The following is a 20,588-nucleotide window of genomic DNA, read 5'->3' as shown; positions in this document are numbered from 1 at the left end:
CCTGCCCGAAAAGATATAAATATCTAATATCTCTATACTAACACCTACCTATTTATTTAATCAAGATCGAACTTTTGAAAGAATTCTATTGAATTTTAGCATAGAGGTAAATTTCGCGGAATATTATATAATAATATAAAATTCTCAAAAAATATAAATATATGACAAACTTACGTCGTTACTTAGTAAAACGGACGACGTACGGCAGTGTATTTGTTGTTTCCCGAATCAATTACACCAAAAATTATAAGCATTTACCGTACGTTTACCACCTATACTATAAAATTATACCTTGTGCCTGTAGTTACACATGAATTAAAATCGTCCCCAAATATTTAATTCTTATTAAAGTAAACAAAGTAGTAGTAGGTGATATTTTATCTAGTTAGAAAAAACTAAATAATAAAAAAAACAATACATAAAAATAATACTGAAAATATTCTCACAGACAATTTTTAAAAGGAAACTTCAATGAAGATTTCAGTCTTTCTGAAGTCTACAGGGAACTTGTTTCACTGAAAGAATTAGATAGAAAACCAGAACTATAAATAGGAATTGAAAGTAGGAGCGAACTGTTTGAACGTAGCCTACGATCATGATTGTTAGAAAGGAATTTTTAATTTGTCTTTAACTAGGATAGTAGAAGTCAAAGAGAATAAAGGAAAGTGACAATAATACACTATCGGAAACAACGACGTTCTTGAATTTATTTTAATCTGTCTAAATACTAAGCGCTCATTGGTCGTTCTCGGTCGCGTAGCGATTAATTAGGTTTAGATTTGATCAATGTTTTATAAAATGTAGATAGGTGTTGCACATATTAAATAATACTAGTGGGTCGTCTGCGTAACTTCGCGTTTATTTAAAAGATTTTTTCGGATTTTCGAGACCTATGACAGGATTTGTTGTGTTTTCGTTACATTGTAAACTACAAGTTACTCACCTACAAAATGAATGCCAAAATGATGATATCTTATTTAAATTATTTTTTAATGTCAAATAGTATACATTAGTTCAGTTAGAATTGGAGTTTGTCGATAACAATTTACTATAATTTTATTTACGTTTTTCAGCAATTTTTTTCCGCTCTCTAAAATAAATTCTAATAAATTTAGTAATTTGCACTTCTTTCATTTTTTTATTTTTCTGCCCATCTACGGCTAGAGCTCCATAAAATGAGACCATAATTACCTGCATGCCACCTATATCTACATACCACCATACCGCTGATTTTTTATGTGCAGCTATTGACCCCCAATCATTGGGACAAAAATCGGCTTACGCTATTAATATTTAAGATTAAACGAAAAGAAAATATATTTTCAATTTATTATTTCAAGCTCGCAGATTTTTGGAAACTGTTTTGTAAAAAAACATGAATGTTATGATTGTTGTCATTTATTTATTAATCACGGGTAAACCATATAAACACACAGCTCAACTGTGCCTAGGCCATCAAAAAAATCAACTGACAATATCTACGTCATCGACAATCGTCGTCAATCGACAAACTATATCTTAATTCGAATTGAAGAAAAAATTCACGTATGAGATCGACCCCAAACGTGAATTAATATGCAATGTTCTAAGGTATACCGAACAATACCAGCATGAAAAACTGAACTACTCCTTTTTTAAAGTCTGCTAAAAATTAATTATAAAACGTTGCTAAGTAAAGTTAATATTTTTACAAGAGTATTGGAAAGTATAAATATTTAGCACAACCCATATTCAAATCTTTAACATTAGTGTTAAAATCTATGTAGTATTTAACCTTGTTATACAACAAGGCCCAAACCTTGGAGAATTTGAATACCCACAAGAGAATTGCGGGAGACTTAGGTAATATTAGTTTAGGGGTAGAGGGACCGTATTCAGCTGCATTATCCTTTCTCGTAAATCCCTTCCATGTGACATCAAAATATTTGTACTTATAAATTAAAAAAAAAAGAGAAATCATTCAGTTGCCCATTTACCCCATAAGATTGTAGGACTATTTTTCACAAAATGTTGTTTACTAAATAACTCCAAGTCGGTCGATCTGTCTAATTGTAGTTCGTAAATTACAATCAAGACATTTAATCAAATTTCACGAATAGTGGTTTGAAATATTTTTCGTTTGAATTACACTATATTATAGTACCCAATATTTTTTAATAAAATTTTCCTTTTATGCCAAAGTCAACAAGGAAATAAGTATAACTACACTGGTATAAGTGACACAAATGATTCCATGCTGTTATGCTAATTACTAAAATGTCCCTTGTGCCTGTAATTATGCTGGCTCATTTCCCCTTCAAACTGGCACACAGGAATACAAATTATTGCCGTTTGGAGATAGAATAATTAGTAATTACCAGTCGGGCTTCCACAAAGCTCTTGGTACGTAAAATGTCTGTTCATATGCCGCCATAACCTTATAGTTTGATATATCATGTAATAGTCGTTATATACTAGGAAATGACGAACACCATAGCACAATAAATAAATATCTTTTGTACAGGAATTGCACCTGGCGAGCAAAACTCGTAAATACAGTACCGGCTCGATTGTAACGACGTAGAAATGATTTATGGTACCAGATTTTTTTTTTTCAGGATAAGAAATGTATAGCGCTTTTTTAAAATATACAAGTGAGGTTAAGGAAATATAAATATATGTCGATGATTTTACTAATTCAAACAATAGGCAAGTCTGGCGCTGGCGCTGTCCCAAGAGCAAGAGATCAAGTGCCTCACTCAAGAAGGGAACAGATACACGATTAAATATTTTTATTTCCAAGGGACAGCTGTGTAACAAAATAAATTTTCGTCTTATATTTTTATCATTGACGTCTCTCAACTGACAACCTTTAAAACGGTAATTACGTTGTGTGTTATTGTCATTCTAATAAAATGGGGTCTTATACCCGTGTAAATTGAGTTAGTATCTCTAATATATTATATCAATCAATATATTTCTAAAAATGTTTGGGGTGCCCTATGGGGGCCCTGACAATTTCTATACTGTATTTGGTATTTTTTATAATTTTCCAGTTAATATTGGGTATTAACATGAGTATTGTAACAATCATTGTGTTGAGTCTTGTAACGTCATTTTGTAACAATTTTTATAAAAAAACTAAATGTGATAAAATATGTTTTCAATAAATGTAATACTACTTGAATACTTACCATAAATAGTGCCAAATTTTTCAGAGAAATACTTGCTTATAGCACCATCGAATAATGAGTCGAAACAAGCGCTAAGTGCGCGGGCGCAGGCACTTGTTCCAATCTGCACATGAAACACAAAATACCAATGTTACGTTGATATCGTTTATTTAAAAAAAAAAAAAACATTATTCGTTAACCTACCTTTAAAGGAACGCTGAATTATTCATTGTTAAGGATTTCATACAACAAATTCTTGTTTATATTTCATAATTAATATAAAAAAAAAACATTTAATTTAAATAATAAAATTAGTAACTTAAATTAGAATTATCGATAGTTTTTATTTGTGTATTACATATTTCAATGTTTTATGGCACATTACTAAAATAATAATTAATTATACTTAACTATTATCTTAATTAATAAGACAATCAATACGTTTGAACGCCAACGCGTCTTCATTTGAAGGGTTCTTATCAGATTAGAATTAAGAGTAAATTGATTCTGAACAAAATTAATTATCACAGAGAATTTTAACTACATTTCTATCTTTTAAAACGTAATTAAAATGCAATTAATACGGATTACATATATAAGCAAAATAAAGTCGGGTAATGTATTTGTACTGTACGTTACGTAACGTTACGTTACGTTACGTTATATTATAAACTGTAGAATGTTTAAGAGTTATTGTATGTAGATATTATAATGTTATAGACATTATAGTTTTATTTTACGACTTGAAAATAGAAAAAGGAAAATATATTTAAAAAACATGAAGTATGTATGATATATTTTTGTTTTTGTTGCGTTCAATATTAGCCACGTAAATAACATATTCGATATTTACCGATACGATATTTTTAAAATTATTTTTACTTTTTTTTTATACTGACCTTATTATTATTTGTTAAACTTAGTCAGACGTGCCTCTAATTAAAACAATAAAACATTTAGGGCCATTTTAATATGCTTTGACGTATTTTTAAAGATTTATAATAATTATTATTATGAAAAAAATAATATGTAAATCATAAATTCAATTGAAATTCTATTTCCGCAACGATTATTCACCACAAACCACATTATATGTTGTTGCAAATTATATAACGTAGAAATTAAACACAATTGGTTACCCTCACTCCATTGGTAATATTAATTTCATAAATTACGAAGATTTCCGAACCTATTATCTTTTTTCGTTATATTTACATTTTATCATGTTTAAATTATAATTTCTATTCACTTACCAAATATTCGAGAACCATATTCCAGCCGATGACGAATGCGATAAATTCTCCGACCGTAACGTAGGAATAAGTATAAGCCGATCCGGTCGTATTTGGCACCCTGACTCCGAACTCAGCGTAGCACGATCCTAAAAAGTTTACATTATTAAGTGAAACTATCTTATTATTATTGTTGTATATATAATTAATTAGGATGTAAGTGTATTATTATGATATAAGGAAATTCTAAGGTCGTTGTATCCTTATATAATAATTAAATTATCCATGAATATATAACATACTAGATATTACTCGTGGTTTTGATCGCGTTTTAGGGGTAAATAAAATCAGATCCATCCACGCATCCCTCATATGGTATTTAATTACTTTTTAAGGTTGGCTGTTTTTTAAGAAATTTTTAATAGAATAACCCAGATTTTGAGTCAAAACTTTGACTTTGAGTCAAATCTGTAGCCTCATCTAGCCTCTAGAACTAGACCAACTATGATAAAAGTCTGCTTTTTAGAATAACAATAAAAATCTACATATTTATACATAGAAGCGTCACAAATGTAATAAATAAGTACACATATTCAAACGGACTCAGCGGAAGGGGCGGATCAAATACAAGCCACGAGATAGTCTATTGTTGTCTTCACTCTTATCATAAACTTGATGCTTTTAAAGTTAAAAGATCACGGGTGTACGTCGCCTATCTTTATAAAATGAAAACCTGTATATTCTTCTATGGTCAACAGAAATAAGAGAGAAATTATTCATACATATATATCGTATGTATTATTTTATCAATATGAATATTGTTGTTCTTGTCTGTTTTGTTTTTAGTATTATAACCATGACGTGTTTACTTATATTTGCTACATTTAGTTATTTTAATGTTAAGAAAAATATTTTATATATTTTTGTTTTAGTTTAGGATTACATATTAGCAAATGGAATGAATAAATATATAGACATTTCATCGAACATGTTTGGTTAAGGATATTTAATTTGAAGAAACCAATATTGTATCTAAAATCATATAATTATGTTAACGTAATTGAATTGAGTACAACAAAATATGCCTTAAATATTTCTTTATTGTTTGGTATAGAAACTAGGGCACACGATCTTATGATCGCCCAGTAGGTGTTAACGTTCTATAAAATGTCAATGTGAGGTTGAGGCGGTCAATAATATTTAAAGCAGCTGATCTATAGTAGTATACATATATTTTTGTACTGAAAATAGGGAGACTGTCAAATGGTTAAACTAATGGTAAGTCACGACCTCTTATATACATTGGCATCATAAGAAATATTACCCACTTCTCCTTTATTACGCCGCCGACTATGGAAACTACGAGTATGGTCCTTGTGATTTGAAATTACACTGGCTTACTCATCCTTCAAACTAGCACTGAGCAAAATTAATTCATATTACCTACTTGTCAGTAGAAAAAAATGGATTAGCATGTAAATTGTAATTTTTTCGAGATATTTATCATCGGAAAATAATTTGAATTACTGTACTTTAAAATGAATTTGTTAAATGCGATTAAAATGAAATATTAAGGGCTGTTTCTAATGGAAAATTAAAATTTTTTTAAACGTTGTCCTACAAATAAAATACGTTAATAAATCATTTTATTAATCGTTATATAATAAGATAACCTGGAATTAAGTAACTCATACTCTTTTTATTCATTCGGATAAAAAATATAAATAACATGAAACACAGCCATTTTAATAAATAAATAATGTCTACACACAATTTTCGTCCTTATTGCCCAGTAAATAATGTATATATAAGTTTGTAGGTATGGAATTGGTCATTTACATCTACTTGAGAAATTCACCTCTAATTTACTCGATTTTACTCTTCAATAGGTACTAATCTGGTTTAACTAATCTAGACTTACAGCCTATTCATATACTAATCCTACACAAATTAGCACCGAAGCATACCATATTGTAATTAATTAATTGCCTCATCTGAGGAAGCACGCATGAACTAATAGATTCTACTAATATTGTAAATGTGAAAGTTTATACGTTTGCACGTTTGTTATACAATTACACATAAACGGATAGACAGATTTGGATGAAATTTGGAATGGAAAGTTTATGCTCTAACTTAGCACATAGACTCGTGATTATTCTGATCGTTTGACTGCTTTACCATACGAAAAAAATAAAAAAAATAATAAGAGGCTGAAAATAAAGTTTAAAAAGTCTTATCTCACATATAACGTGTATTAATGTCTGTCTGTCTTTCTTTTACGCCTTGATGGTCAAACTACTGCACATAATTTGATGAAATTTAGTGTGAAGCAAGCTAGAACCCCAAGGTAGGAGACAGACTACTTTTTTATACCTAAGACTTAGCGATCAACCCTTAAAACACACCCTTTAAACAAAACATAATAGATGAATTTATAATAAACTAGCGACACGCCCCGGCTTCGCACGGGTGCAATGCTGATACTAATTACTATACATACTACAGAATGTCTTACAACGTTCACAGTTTTTCACGTCATTAGACAATACAAATCGCGTTTAAATCTGTAATGTTATTAATTGAAATTACATGATGTAAAGGGCCATATTGATCTATATTAAAAGCCCAATGTATTTAAGGTATACATACTTGGATAAGGATTAATGTTGTATTGCTTAAAATCGCTTCGACAATAAGCCATTATTTCTCGTAAAAAATAAAGGATAAAAAATGGTCATGTGGGTTATCCCTAAGAGATAGACATATACCATCGCGGACTTTTTTTGAAGTGTACAATACTGTAGTATATTATTTTGATTTATCTCGTAGGGTTCAGCCAGCGTTTGCAATATAAGGCAAAAAAATGTGTTTATTTACGACATCACTTTAGAAACCTCTAAAATTATCAGTGTTTCTCTACTATATTGTACATGTATGATACATATAAATCTGCTTCTTGAATCAATCTATCTATGAAAAAAAATCGCATCAAAATCCCTTGTGTAATTTTAAAGATTTTTAATCATACATAGGGACAGACAGCGGTAAGCGACTTTGTTTTATACTATGTAATGATGATAATAGATTTAAACTAGTGGGCTGTAATTTATCCTCAAATATCTACCGATATTCAGCATACAAAATAAATGATTTTAATTGTTATGTACGCGAATGCGGACATTAGAGAATTCCAGTAATTGTACTGTTTCGGTACATGTTTCAATATATATATGCAGATTGATTCTCGATCGATTTTAGTTTACAATTTATAAAACGGATATTCAGGGACCCGTTACTTAAAAAAAATGAAAACATGGTCAAGATTCGTGGTTTAAATTATTTATAAAAAAAAAATCTCATTTTTCTGATATAATCATCCCTCATCAATTGGCCTATCGCCCATTGCCCGCTTGACGTTGATTTCTGGGACATTCTGTATATTTAGCAGATGCCATCTATTGCTTTATCTGACACTTAAATCGATAATATCGTCTTTAGTACGCTCGAGTGAAGTAGATGGAGCGGCGGTGACTGGATTGGCGTTGGTCACGGGTTGACAGTCGTCATTGAAAAAATAAAGCAAATTATCAAAAATATAAGAAGAGAATAAACGATTTTAAAAGAGGAAAATTATATTTGAGATTGATACTATGTCCTATCCATCTAATTACGCATCTTATATTTATCTTATATTATTTTTATCGTTCTAACCGGGGCCGGAGATATTAACCGAGCCGAAATGGCCCAGTGGTTAGAACGCGTGCATCTTTTCCGATGACTTCGGGTTCATACCCAAGCCAATACCACTGAATTTTCATGTGCTTAATTTGTGTTTATAATTCATCTCGTGCTCGGTGGTAAAGGAAAACATCGTAACATAGAAACCTGTATGTGCCGTATTTCAACGAAATTCTGCCACATGTGTTTTTTCATTGGAGCAACGTGGTGGAATATGCTCCAAACCTTTTCTTCAAAGGGATAGGAGGTCTTAGCCCAGTAGTGGGAAATGTACAAGCTGCTAATGTAAAAATGTAAAAAAATATATGACTAGTTATCATCCATGGACTCTCTCGTGTTTAAGAGTTGGTGTTAAGCATAAAACGTTGTCCTTCCTTGGATTTCAAGATTGCTTCATAAATTTCATTAAATCAGTTCAGTGGTTTAGACGTAAAAGAGCAAAAGAGAAACAGACAGACTTACTTTCGTATTTATAGTATTAATATCGATGTTAAAATCCTCATCATCCTCCTGCCCTTATCCCAATTTTGAAAATGTTTTCTTCTTCCATACTTCTCTGTCTGGCGTAATCTCACAAGTAACATTATTTCCAGCCATATCATGTTTCACACAATCCATCCTTTGTGTCTTTGGTCGTTTCCTTTCTCTATATCCATGCTCAAGGTCTTCCTCACAACATACCATGACAGCCGGCTTCCATATAACTTCTAACTCGGTTATCTGTACCACTTCCAGACTTCCTTTTATGGACTCATTCCTTACTCTATCCATTCGCGCAACATCACACATTCCTCTCAATATTCTCATCTCCGCCACATGCAGTTGTCTTTCCATTCATCCCTTTTGTGGCCCAACACTTTGTTCCATATAGGACAGCAAGTCTGACCATGGTCGTATAGATCTTCCCGTCAAGATTAAGGGAAATACGAGGGTCACAAATTGTTCCCGTTACCTGCCGCCATTTCATCCACCCTGTGTTAATTATGTGCTTCACTGTTCTATATATTTTACCATCGCCTTGAATAAGTAAACCGAAATACCAAAAGTCGGAGCAGACTGGAAGGGCCGTGCCATCAAGCGCTATGGCTTCAGGACCGGAGCGACAACTGAAATCACCATGATCGCCAGAACATGTATTCTGTCTTGGTTCTTCTGATTTTCAAGACAACATTCTCCAGTTTCTGTTGCCAATCCATCAATCTTTTCTGGATCTCTGGATTTCAGGTCCTTCTTCATTAACCAGAACAATGTCGTCGGCAAACCGCATTCACCACGGTGCCTCTTCTTGTATCTCCACCGTCAGGGCGTCCACAAGCAGCAAGTATTTTTTTTCTATCACCTTCTCCCATACTTTCATAGTATGTGACATGGGCTTATTCCCTCTATAGTTGTTGCAATCCTGTACAACTCCTTTATTTCTGAAAATGGGCACCATTCTTGTGGGATGGTTTCTTCATGCAACAACTTATTCAAGAATAAAGTCAACCACATACATCCGTTACTCTTTAACACTTTCCATACTTCTATTGGTACATCATCTGGCCCCAAAGACTTCCCATTTTTCATGCTTCTGACTGCTGCCATCCATGCTTATTTATCTTACTAATCCCTTATTTACTTGTGCCTCTTGGAGCATACCATTCCAGTCATTCTCTTCATGCATAAGTTTTTCAAAATAAACCTTCCATCGCTCTTTTATTTTCTCATCTTTACATAAAACCATACGAGCCTCATCTTTCATGCATTCGGTGTGTTATATTTTTCGATTGTCTTTCTCTCTCTTTCGTAATTCGTTAGAGTTCCTTCTGGCCGTTAAGGCTGTCCAATGAGTTGTACAACTTCTCTTGTGCCTTGGCTCTGGCAACTACTACCGCCTTCTTTGATCTCCTCTTCAATTCCTTGTAAACTTCCTGTGTTTCATGTTTTAGACTTGCATTCACATTTTCTACAGTCTGTCATTCTCTAATTGTTTTCTTTCTTCTCTTTCAGTACATTATGCACTTCTTCATTCCACCGCCGCCTATGAAGCAAACTTTTTCCTTTCGACTCTCCTAAAACGTCTTTTGCGACCTTCCTTATAGACCTGGCTTTCTCGTCCCAACATTTATTCACCGGTTTCTCTTCCATACCATTCATTTCTATCATTTTATCCACTATTTGGTTCCAAAATCATAAATAATATAAAACATCATCGGTTAATATATCATTATAAATCATATATTACTTCCACTTCTGTTTCTTACCTTATCACTACTGAACTAGTGAATCGTACGTAATGAAACACACACACATGTAGTAAGCGGCGTAGTCTCGAAGTGTATATAAAATAACGTTTGTATATAAATAACTGCTTATAGGACCAACGGGAAAATAATACAGAAACGCGAACCGAATGGCGATAATAGTTGGTATTGTAAATTACTCTCTGGCCGGTTCTCGGTACAGTCTACCTAGAACCGGTGGTAGCTTTAGATATTGTACATGATGATTCAAAAGTACTTTGATGATGAATAAATAATTTGATTTGATTCGTGTATTTGAAATGTCATTCGAGTGTTTTTTACGGTAGATAATCTCACTAATATTGTAAACGCGTTTGTGTCGGATGTTTGTTCCTTAATTGCGCTTGAACGATTGACGCTTGGACGGGTTCTGATGAAATTTGGTTAGAGGTCGATTATACTGTAGACCAAGACAGGACAGGTGTTGCTATATGTATCGGCTTAAATATTTGGCGGCTCGAAATGAACTTAAAGGATTACAAGTGTGATTAAATAGTTTATTAATAATTTTGTCATAATTATAAAGGTTTTGTTTATGTAATATAATAATAGGTAAGTGGATACTTGAGTCAACACCGCCCACGGACATTGCCGCCGTAAGAATTTTAATAAGTTCTTACATCTCTAATGCGTTACCAACATTGGGAACTAAGTTATTATGTCCCTTGTGTCTTTTGTTACATTGGCTCACCCCTTTAAAATGAACACAACGATACCGAGTATTGTTGCTTGACGGTAGATTATCTGATGAGTGCAAGTGGCAAATTCGTGGTAGGGTTTTGTGCAAGTCCGTCTGGGTAGGTACCATACAATACAAGTAAAAGTTTATTGATTAATAAGTAATAGATATTTTTATAGTTAGTTATTAAGGTAATTAGTATTGGTAGAAATGTAACGGAACACGAGTCATTGTGAAACGTAAATGCGAATAGCTTAAAATTATTACATTAATTATAACACATTATTTATTTGAAGACGATTTTAACTACCGTCAAAACTACTCCTAATTGTAATCAAAAGAGTTGTCAAATTGTTAGTAATTCCGTTAAGGTCGCCGTATGGCATCGGGATAACCACTCACAAAACCACCTGCGCCGACCTAGCGCGGTTATTCGATCTATCTGGTGAACAGCGTGGATCGGTGCAGACGTTCTGCTAATAAGCTAAATGAGTTCTACATGTTTTTGTTCAGTAAATATTAATTTGATTTGTTTAAACTTTGATCATTATTTCTTCATCATGGTTATGTTATTAAAAACCTTTATTCAGATAAATAATTATTAATTGTAAGTACAAATTAAATGGTAATATCGGATACTTGGTTGGTCTTTATTTATTTAAATTCAACGCTGTCCTGGTTTGAAGTAACATAAGTGATGGTTAAAGATATGACGTCAGCCACCCTTATGACATGCCCCTTAAAAACAATTTATGAACACCTATCACGTCATATATTATTACAACACAGTAGTTATTATGATTTAATTGACACCTAATGAAAATAAAAGACAATTTTGTAAATTAGATTTAACATCATTAATTACAAGTTCAGAAAATAAATAAGAATATATACATAAAAACTGATTTATTATTATATAAGACGACTCAACGGCTTTAGCTTTAGGTGAACAATACAATATCCAATCATAATTTCAAGTTTCAAATAAGTTAAAAAAAAATTGAGACTTATGCTTATATTACTTACTTGTACTTTATTTAAATCGATTAAATATTTAAATTTTACTTACCAGAAAATATGCTGGCTAAGGCAGCAATAATGAAGCTCAATGCTACGCCAGGTCCGGCAAATTTGCGGGCTACCATGCCAGCCACTAAGTACATCCCCGTTCCGACGCATGATCCCACGCCCAGGGACGTAAGGTCTAGCGTTGTAAGGCATCTCTGTTAAACAAAAGATCATCTTAATTTGGTAATTAAGCATAAAGCAAGGTAAGTAATTCAAGAATGTGAGCATATGAGCTTTGCTTAGAGGGCAATATTAAATACCATTCAGCAAAATGCATATTAATTGAATACGTATTGTATTTGGCATATTATCATGTTTAATCCTATATATGTTTGCTCGTTTTCTTATTTTACTTAAAAGTAAATTACTTTAACGTCAAATGTTATATATTTTGCTTCTATCAGAAACCACTTCAGCTATAAGGATGAAACATAGCGCACTCAGTCGGAATTGAACTACCTAGTAACGTTGAATGAATACTTTCAACAATTTATAAATAGCAACATAATAACGAATATTGGAATGATAACTAATAATTTTGTATTTTCTGCGGAGTATTGGGTTGAATTGAGAACATATTATTTGTAGTATCTATTTATTAAAAAATAAAAAAATTAAGAAGATAATTTCAAAGGAAATATGCAAAATAAAATATGTTTTCTATATATTTTCTTATTATGATTATTTTTGTGCGCATGGCTTCATTTGTATCATCTCACTATGAAAATAGAGATCACCTTAATTCCCCGAAGTGAAATGTCGATTCAAGAGTACATTTTCATTAGAAAATATTAAAAAGTTCTTTAATAATATAACGATTCATTTCTTAAGAAATATTCAGCTGTAAAAACAAAAGAACCCGATTTTTCATTTTATCGAATTCCATAATAAAATCGGGAAAAGAGTATCTAACAATTCTTAGACCTTTACTTATTCGAATTCGATATTGTGTCCTTGGGTTAAGATACTTGTGTTTCTTCCACTAGACTGTCTCGCCTTGTCTCTTACTTATCCTTAAATGTTTTTATAAAGAATAAGAAGCACTTATCACACAAAATGATATATTAGAATTGTGAGAAATAAAGTTTTTATTTAATTTCCATCCAAAGAACATTTCATTTCTTCGGTATTTTTTTTTTTTCTATTCGGTAATCTAGATTTACGGATATGAAGAAATAACATCTTAGGCAAAGTTCATTTCAATTAAAAAATACGTTATCGACAATGTATTTTTCAAGTAGTCATATTATTAGATTTGTTTTCGTGTATCGTGAGGGAGGATATGAGGGAGGGTATGTTTTATCTATATTATATTTATTGCTGTAGCATTAATAAGATACTTAGTAATATATATTTTATTTCCCTTAAAACAATTGTGGGGACAGACCTTAAACATAACGAGTAATTTCATTGACTTTGCAAACTTTGGAATCGATTTTAAACTAACTTTCTAACTGGAAGATTAATGCTGCATTAATTCGCTTTTTTGTATGTCTGTCTGTTGGTGTATTCGGTGCAAACTTTGCAATTGATTTTAAACTAACTACCGATGGACTAACTTTGTTAAAAGCAGAATTTAATTAAAAATAGACTTAAAATGATATATAAATTTCTTGTAGCCCTTTACGGAATGTCGTGAAAAATCATGTTAATAGTTTAGTAAGATACTTAAAATTATATTACACCGCAAATCGTATGAACTTTAATAACTTTGTTTATATTGTTTTATTCATAAAATTAATTTATCCCGCGTGATTTCTATTAAATTTACATAAGCGATATGACATCGTTTATGTTAGGTTATAGATTGAACGTGTTGATTGACGTCTTAAACGGTTACAAAGTAAATTTTTCATGTATAAATGATAAATGATAAACTCAGTAAATCAGTCAGGAATAATTGTTTCCAAGAAATGTTATATTTATGTGAGTAATCTTATATTAAAATTGCTAAAGACATTTGAGTTTATGAAAAAGGACTTACAAAATATGTAGTAAAAAAATATTATTGTCTTTATTATTATATTAATATCATTGGAATATTATTAAAAATAGCCAGATGTTGAAAATTTGGGCAGAACAGTTCAGTACCTTTTTCACCGGTACTGTCTGTACTGCTGTGAATTGATTCACTTTTCTTTTATTTGATATACTGACGAGCTTTGGTGTTATCTAATTGAAAACAATATATTTGAAACATGCAAATGGTTTTCCGTAAATTGTCGATAACTAATTTGGTTGAATTTTGTCCACGGTGCAATGGATTACAATAATAATACGAGTCGATTATGTCAAGAACTTGAACAAAGGTTCATGTTTTGGTTTATTTGTCATTAAAAGAAAACACCGTTTTTAATATAACTTTGCAAAATCTGCATAAAATATAAATAAATCCATTACTGTTATGAAACTAAAAAGTTTGAATGTCCTAAGTTTCCGGGTTTATAGCTAATGAGTAACGTTGACTATGGTGAAATGGCGCGGAGAAGCAACTGATTTCACATTTCACATCAAATATAAGACATTATATTACATTTATAGTCTCGATTGTGAATGGAGCTTAAAAAGGAACATAAACAAAAGAAAACTGAGCTATCTGCTATATCGTAACGACAGAAAAGTGTACAACACTATGAAAACATTATTCATGCATATTTCCGCCATTACAATTTTTTTAGTATCGATTTCCTATTGGAATCGTTATATTTCCTATTCAATCGCTTACAAAGACATACCTGAATCGCAATATAACGGTGTTACATTTGTAAGCTAAATGCAATCGGCTGCTTTCTCTTCTACATCACAATACAGTAGATAGTGGATAGCGATACAATCGCTTTAACGAGGAAGTGCATTGTCTAATAGCCTATCATGTAGTCTTATTGAAACATCACACAAAATCCTCTGATAAATAAAAACTCATAATTAAAAATTAATAATACCTTTGTTTATGGCATCTGTTTTGTAATAGCATTTAAATATTATTTATTTATATTATCCGATGAAATGTTGAAAAAAATACGAATACGTAATGATCGTGAAATAAAAAAGAAAGTATTTTGCAATGCTTTATCGTAATAGATGTAAGATTAGAATGAACAATTAAAAAAAAAACCTAGGATCATAATTGTCTTAGGAGAGGAATATATTAAGACATTTTTTCATTCCGAAGATTTTTATTCTAGAAAGTGAAATGTATCAGTAATAATATTTTTTCTATTAAACGATATACTAAACTATACAAATATATATAATTAACGAAATGCTTAATGATTTAATAATACGAAATTATGAAATCCGTTGGGCTCCCAACGGATTTCATAAACTAAATCGGACGATTTCAGAATTGCACCCTTTTGGTTTTGAACAGAAACAAATGTATTTACAGAGCATTAAAAGACTTGCGAAGATAAACAACATTAATATCATACCTGGACGATGCTCAGCTACCACATAAATAATAAAATTGAAGTACTTTAACCTTTTTGAGTAAACAATTGCTCTTATTTTACCTCTGAATATTTTGAAACGTATTAAAGAAGAAATATTCTCTTCGATGTATCATGAGGTAATTATTATATTTCCTTGTTATAATTATAAACCAAATGAATTCAAAATCACCTTTAAGAGGCTTTTGGAATATGAATTACATACACATATAGTTTTTTTCTTGTGATTAACAATTATCGATGTGCATTAGATGAGCGAGCGTCGCTCGTGATTACAAAATGTCCTGTTGTACGTGAAGGTTGAGATTGAAGGCAATAAAAAATGAGGATAAACAGTGCTATTCTGGAAGAATTCACTTCGTATTTCGTGTATATGTGTAAACGTCTAATAAATAGTTCTTTTCCAATTCTCCTCTTTTTATTAATTATTTTTTTTTTTTATATTATTCTGTTTATATTTAAGAGTGAATTTATAGTAACGGTTTTTTTTTTAATTTCGTTTTTAGTTGATGATTAAGTTAAATTGATGTCGAAAAGTAATAAAATAAATTTTGATAGCTGCGCTTTTGATATTATATTCTTGTATAAGTTTTATAAGTAAAACTTTCTCGAATAAATTAAAATACACAATGTTGCCGTAAATATACGACCACACAAATGGTATTCTGATAAACTTATTGCCGAAACAAAACTTTATAGTAAGCGCTTAGTAATAAAATTAAATATTATTTTTAAATATAATTTTAATTTTTTTTTAATAAATGTTCACTTGTTTTTATATGTAGGTATATTATTTATAATTACATAAGGATTTCTATCCTATCTAATAACTAACTCTTGTACAAATTCTACATTAAAGTTATTGTACACAGAAAAATATTGAATTATATTGCCTTTCGTAAATCTTGGAGTAAATACTGCAGAAAAATAAAATAAAAGATTTAACTCTCGTATTATTGCCTTCACCGGTGACACAATGACTAGTTCATTTTCGCACAGTAAAATCGGATTTGTGACTCCAGGGGATGCACTCCTTGCATACTTGTTACTATTACACGCTTTTATTTATCTGGTAGCTATTTTTCATTTTAATCTGTATTGTATATTTTTAGGTCCCCTAAGTAAATGTTATGCAAGTAAATAATGTCTATTTTGGTAAGATATAGCTAGAGCAATATGAAAGTATTGTATCACTAAACTAAAGCGAAATTAATTACATAATACGATTTACAAAAACCATTTCCGAATTAACCACATTTTGTCCAACAACAAAATTAAAATCTCCCAATCTTTCATTTCAAGACTTAATTTATTATAGTAAGATACTTGAAATTTGATAAGTTAAATTGCAAATAAGAGGGTCTTAGAGGCGATTCTAGCACTGTCGTTAAACTTGTTCAGTAATTACTGAATCATAAATTTGTGGTCAGTGGAGTGCCTACTACTACTAATTGTTAACCGTTAGAATGTTATTAAATTAACTATATGGAACTGCGAATGATTTTGATGCAAATCCGAAGTTAATTACTTTTCATAGGGATGTAATTGTTAACTTTCAACCACCGACGCGGGGCCTAAGTGGCCCAGCACAAGTTTAAATAGCAAAGAATTCTCATCACCCGCAACCGAAGCAAACATCGCTTTATATAGCTTTGAGTTCAGCTCCGTTAACCGCGCAGGGCTCAACTCACATAGATATGCAATTTTTGTGAGTAAAAACTTTTTGAAATTTTTCCCGGCCATCATATACTCAACGTCGGTGGACGAACTTTTTTGTTGCTTCCAAAAATTAAGTTTTGGTCGATTCGGTCAAAAGTTTAAATCAAACAAGAAGGAAAATCGAAAACAAAACCGAATAATATCTGTAACATCTGCAAGACAAAAATTTGCTTATAATGTACCAAGCAAGCATGCCTTGAATGCTCCGAATTATTTAGATATTTTGTACTTGTAGTTTATAATAAAATTCGAGAGGATCTACATATTTATTTTTTTAACTAACATAATGACTCATTTTGTTAGTAACAATAAAAACTTATTTCCTAGGTTAGTATTTTAATTATTTTTTATGCCACCTGAAATGGCACAGCAATGGTTGACATATACACAATCCAGTCTATTAGAGATCATACCTAAGATGCTGTTGGTGCTACCCCGTAGTTTTTGTACTAAAGAGCCACATCTTTTACGCATAGTAGCAAAAAATCAGCTAACTTGCGCCCATGCAAACATACCCGACGCACTACAGAAACGAGGCAGCACCAACAGCACCCTAAGTGCGTCATTGTTTTGAACCCGAAGAGCGCTGTAAGATATTTGTGAATACCTGGCCCATAGAATAGACAAATAGAAACTTGTTCAGTAAGGTATTTAGTAAGCTATTTTATTGATTGTTTTTATGTGTTTTCTATGGTTTTTGATAAGTATAAAAATATGTCATTTTTATTAAAATTTGCATCATATTTATTTTTATTGCGAAATTATGAACAAAAATATAGACACTTTCGTAGAATGAAACCTTCTCCATCCACCAGGGAATGCCTCTGGGGTCTCCAGGTAGCACACTCGTGCGTGCGTGACGCGCTGTGGTGCACCACACTCGTGGTAGGAGGGTGTCATTTCTCACCTTATTATAATAAGCAACCATATCCGGCAAGCATTTGCGTTATCCTGAATATGTGTGTTCCGTAACTCCATTCCACCCAGCGACTCCAATGGGATGGAATGGCCTTCACTTACGCCAGGTCTGCTGATGGAGGCCCCAGAGAGAGGTCCGACCATCTGCGAATCAGATCTCGTTGGGCTAGATCCAGATAGAGCCCTGATTCACAAGTGGCACGAATTTGGATCCGTAGACATTGGAAATTGACCGGTCAACCTAACCTCCACTCATTGACTCATTGGTTCGTAGGGTTTCCGCTCACGAGAAGCGGTGTATATTTATAGGTCATTAAATTCAAGTAATCCTTGCATCCATCAACCTTGAAGCTTTTGTCCAGACATGGGCCTTCCTGTTTTGACGGTATTTTGACCAAACCCTGTGTATAACAAACACACAGGGCATATCAATCTATCAACACCTTAACCTTCTAAGATATAGCACATTTAATATATGCAAATTCAAATCATTTAATTAAAGCTGCACTAACCTTTGAATTCAGGTAATTTGGATATAACTACATATTCTATTTTTTAAGTATTTGAGTTATATATTAAATAAAACGAACGTTAGAAAAAATAAATTATTTTCATTTGAACGGAATCTGGAATGAGAAGAGCGCGTGCGAATGACAGACTGAAAGTAAAGAGCGCTTGGTTCATCAGCGATACCTCTTCTTCGAATTTCCTATGTTCGTAAATTAAATTAGGTCACAATAAAGTCTGAGCGAGATGGCCAAGTGGATTGCATACGTGGATTCACCGAAAGTAATATCCGGGCTATTATTGAGAATTCAAATGCTGAATGTAATTTCAACGTTCAGTCCATTTGAAAGAAAATAGTTGATTCATTATAATTATAATTCCCTATTAATTTCATAACATCAGAATTCTCAAGAGACCTGAAAGTTTATCAGATTTATATAAACTTTCAGAGGAAGTATTTTCAAGAATTGTTTTGATTGCGATGTTCTGCAAAGGCATTTCGTTTACGACCATCGTGCAATTACTTACGGACTTTCCGCTCGGAATTTCTCAGGTTAAACTATCACAACCATGATATTTGACTTTAAACCGCAATGTTTCTGGTCGTTCGGATATTTCGTAATATTCGTTACTAAGAAAACTTTAGATAACACTTTATGGTCAGCGAGAGTAATGATAACATATGAATAAGAAATACGTAACGAAGCGATGTAACAACTGCTGCGGTGGCAATTTCATATGCATAGTGTGTTCACGTACTTTCATTTACTGTATGACAAACAATTTCGAGCAATTATAGCTAGTATACTTTATGATTTTTATTTACACATTGTAGAATTAAAGTAGTTAAATATTTACGTTGTTACAAGTTTGATGCTCAGCTGAATTGCTCTACTCTGTCGTTCATTGTTTTTTAATATTAAATAGAACACATATCATCTTATTCTACCGTATTAATTTCCCACAACATCGAATTTTTAAGGTAAGCGTAAATTGATTCTACACAATAATTGACTTGCTCCAGACGAAGGAACAAATCAAAGGTCAAAAGCATATTATTCAGCAAATGTTATATTTAGAAGCTTGTTTTTGCTAAGTCTTTTTGCTTCTAATTTATGTTATATTGTATTGTTTATATGTAATACTTAACTTAAGTAAATGTTTTGGTATAGTAAATATTATGATAAATTAAGTAATGTTATGCATTTATAAGATAACTGCGAAGCATTTCAAAAAAGATTTTTCATTAAAACAGACATACCAGATAACTTTAAAAGGCATCGAGGACTATTGAAAATGAAATCAATTAGTAATTGATACTCAATAGAATAGTTCAAGACGTTAAAGTAATTTTTATTACAACTTAAGTCGTTTCATTTGCAGTAAATTAGTATTTAAGTAGCTGCATAAATAAAGGTTTCGTTAAACTTGAGATGAGGGACTTCGGGATTTATAATATTCTTTCATTTTAATAAAGAACACTTTTTTCATATTAAATAACAATTCGTATCGGTTCCATGAATAATAAAGTATCGAAGGTTCTTTTTTTTAAAGTAGTTTACTTAATGGAAAATATGTTGGCTTCTGTGGCAATATTAGTAGCTTCATTTATTATTTCAAAGTTTTATTAACAAAGTTGATTTAAATATTAATTATGTAAAGCAATTTGTCTGAACATTTCTTTCAAGTCTAATAATGTTACGGTTTTATAATCATAATTACTTTTAAATAAACTAGATAAAAGGAACTTCCTGTAAATCTCTCAAAGCTACCTGAGAAGGAAGTCTTACCTCCTCTCCGTTTGAGGTAAACTGGGTTAGTACATTACCCGTGCAGCATAT

The 20,588-nt window shown here is 31.6% G+C and overlaps 1 protein-coding gene across 1 annotated transcript in view; it reads right to left on the bottom strand.

The window, feature by feature from the left end:
* The window catches only part of LOC125076331 (cationic amino acid transporter 3), a 77,905-nt gene that overhangs the window by 35,203 nt on the left and 22,114 nt on the right, over positions 1-20,588 (bottom strand). The window contains exons 3-5 of the mRNA XM_047688450.1: positions 12,156-12,309; positions 4,406-4,533; positions 3,174-3,276 (exon numbers count right to left, since the gene is read on the bottom strand). Coding sequence (XP_047544406.1) covers positions 3,174-3,276; positions 4,406-4,533; positions 12,156-12,309 — 385 coding nt within the window. The remainder of the gene's footprint in view (positions 1-3,173; positions 3,277-4,405; positions 4,534-12,155; positions 12,310-20,588) is intronic.

Source organism: Vanessa atalanta, chromosome Z (genome assembly GCF_905147765.1).
Source record: "Vanessa atalanta chromosome Z, ilVanAtal1.2, whole genome shotgun sequence".
NCBI classification, from domain to species: Eukaryota; Metazoa; Arthropoda; class Insecta; order Lepidoptera; family Nymphalidae; genus Vanessa; species Vanessa atalanta.
Note: the sequence above shows the minus strand (reverse complement) of the source record. Positions and strands in the feature narration are given on the sequence as shown.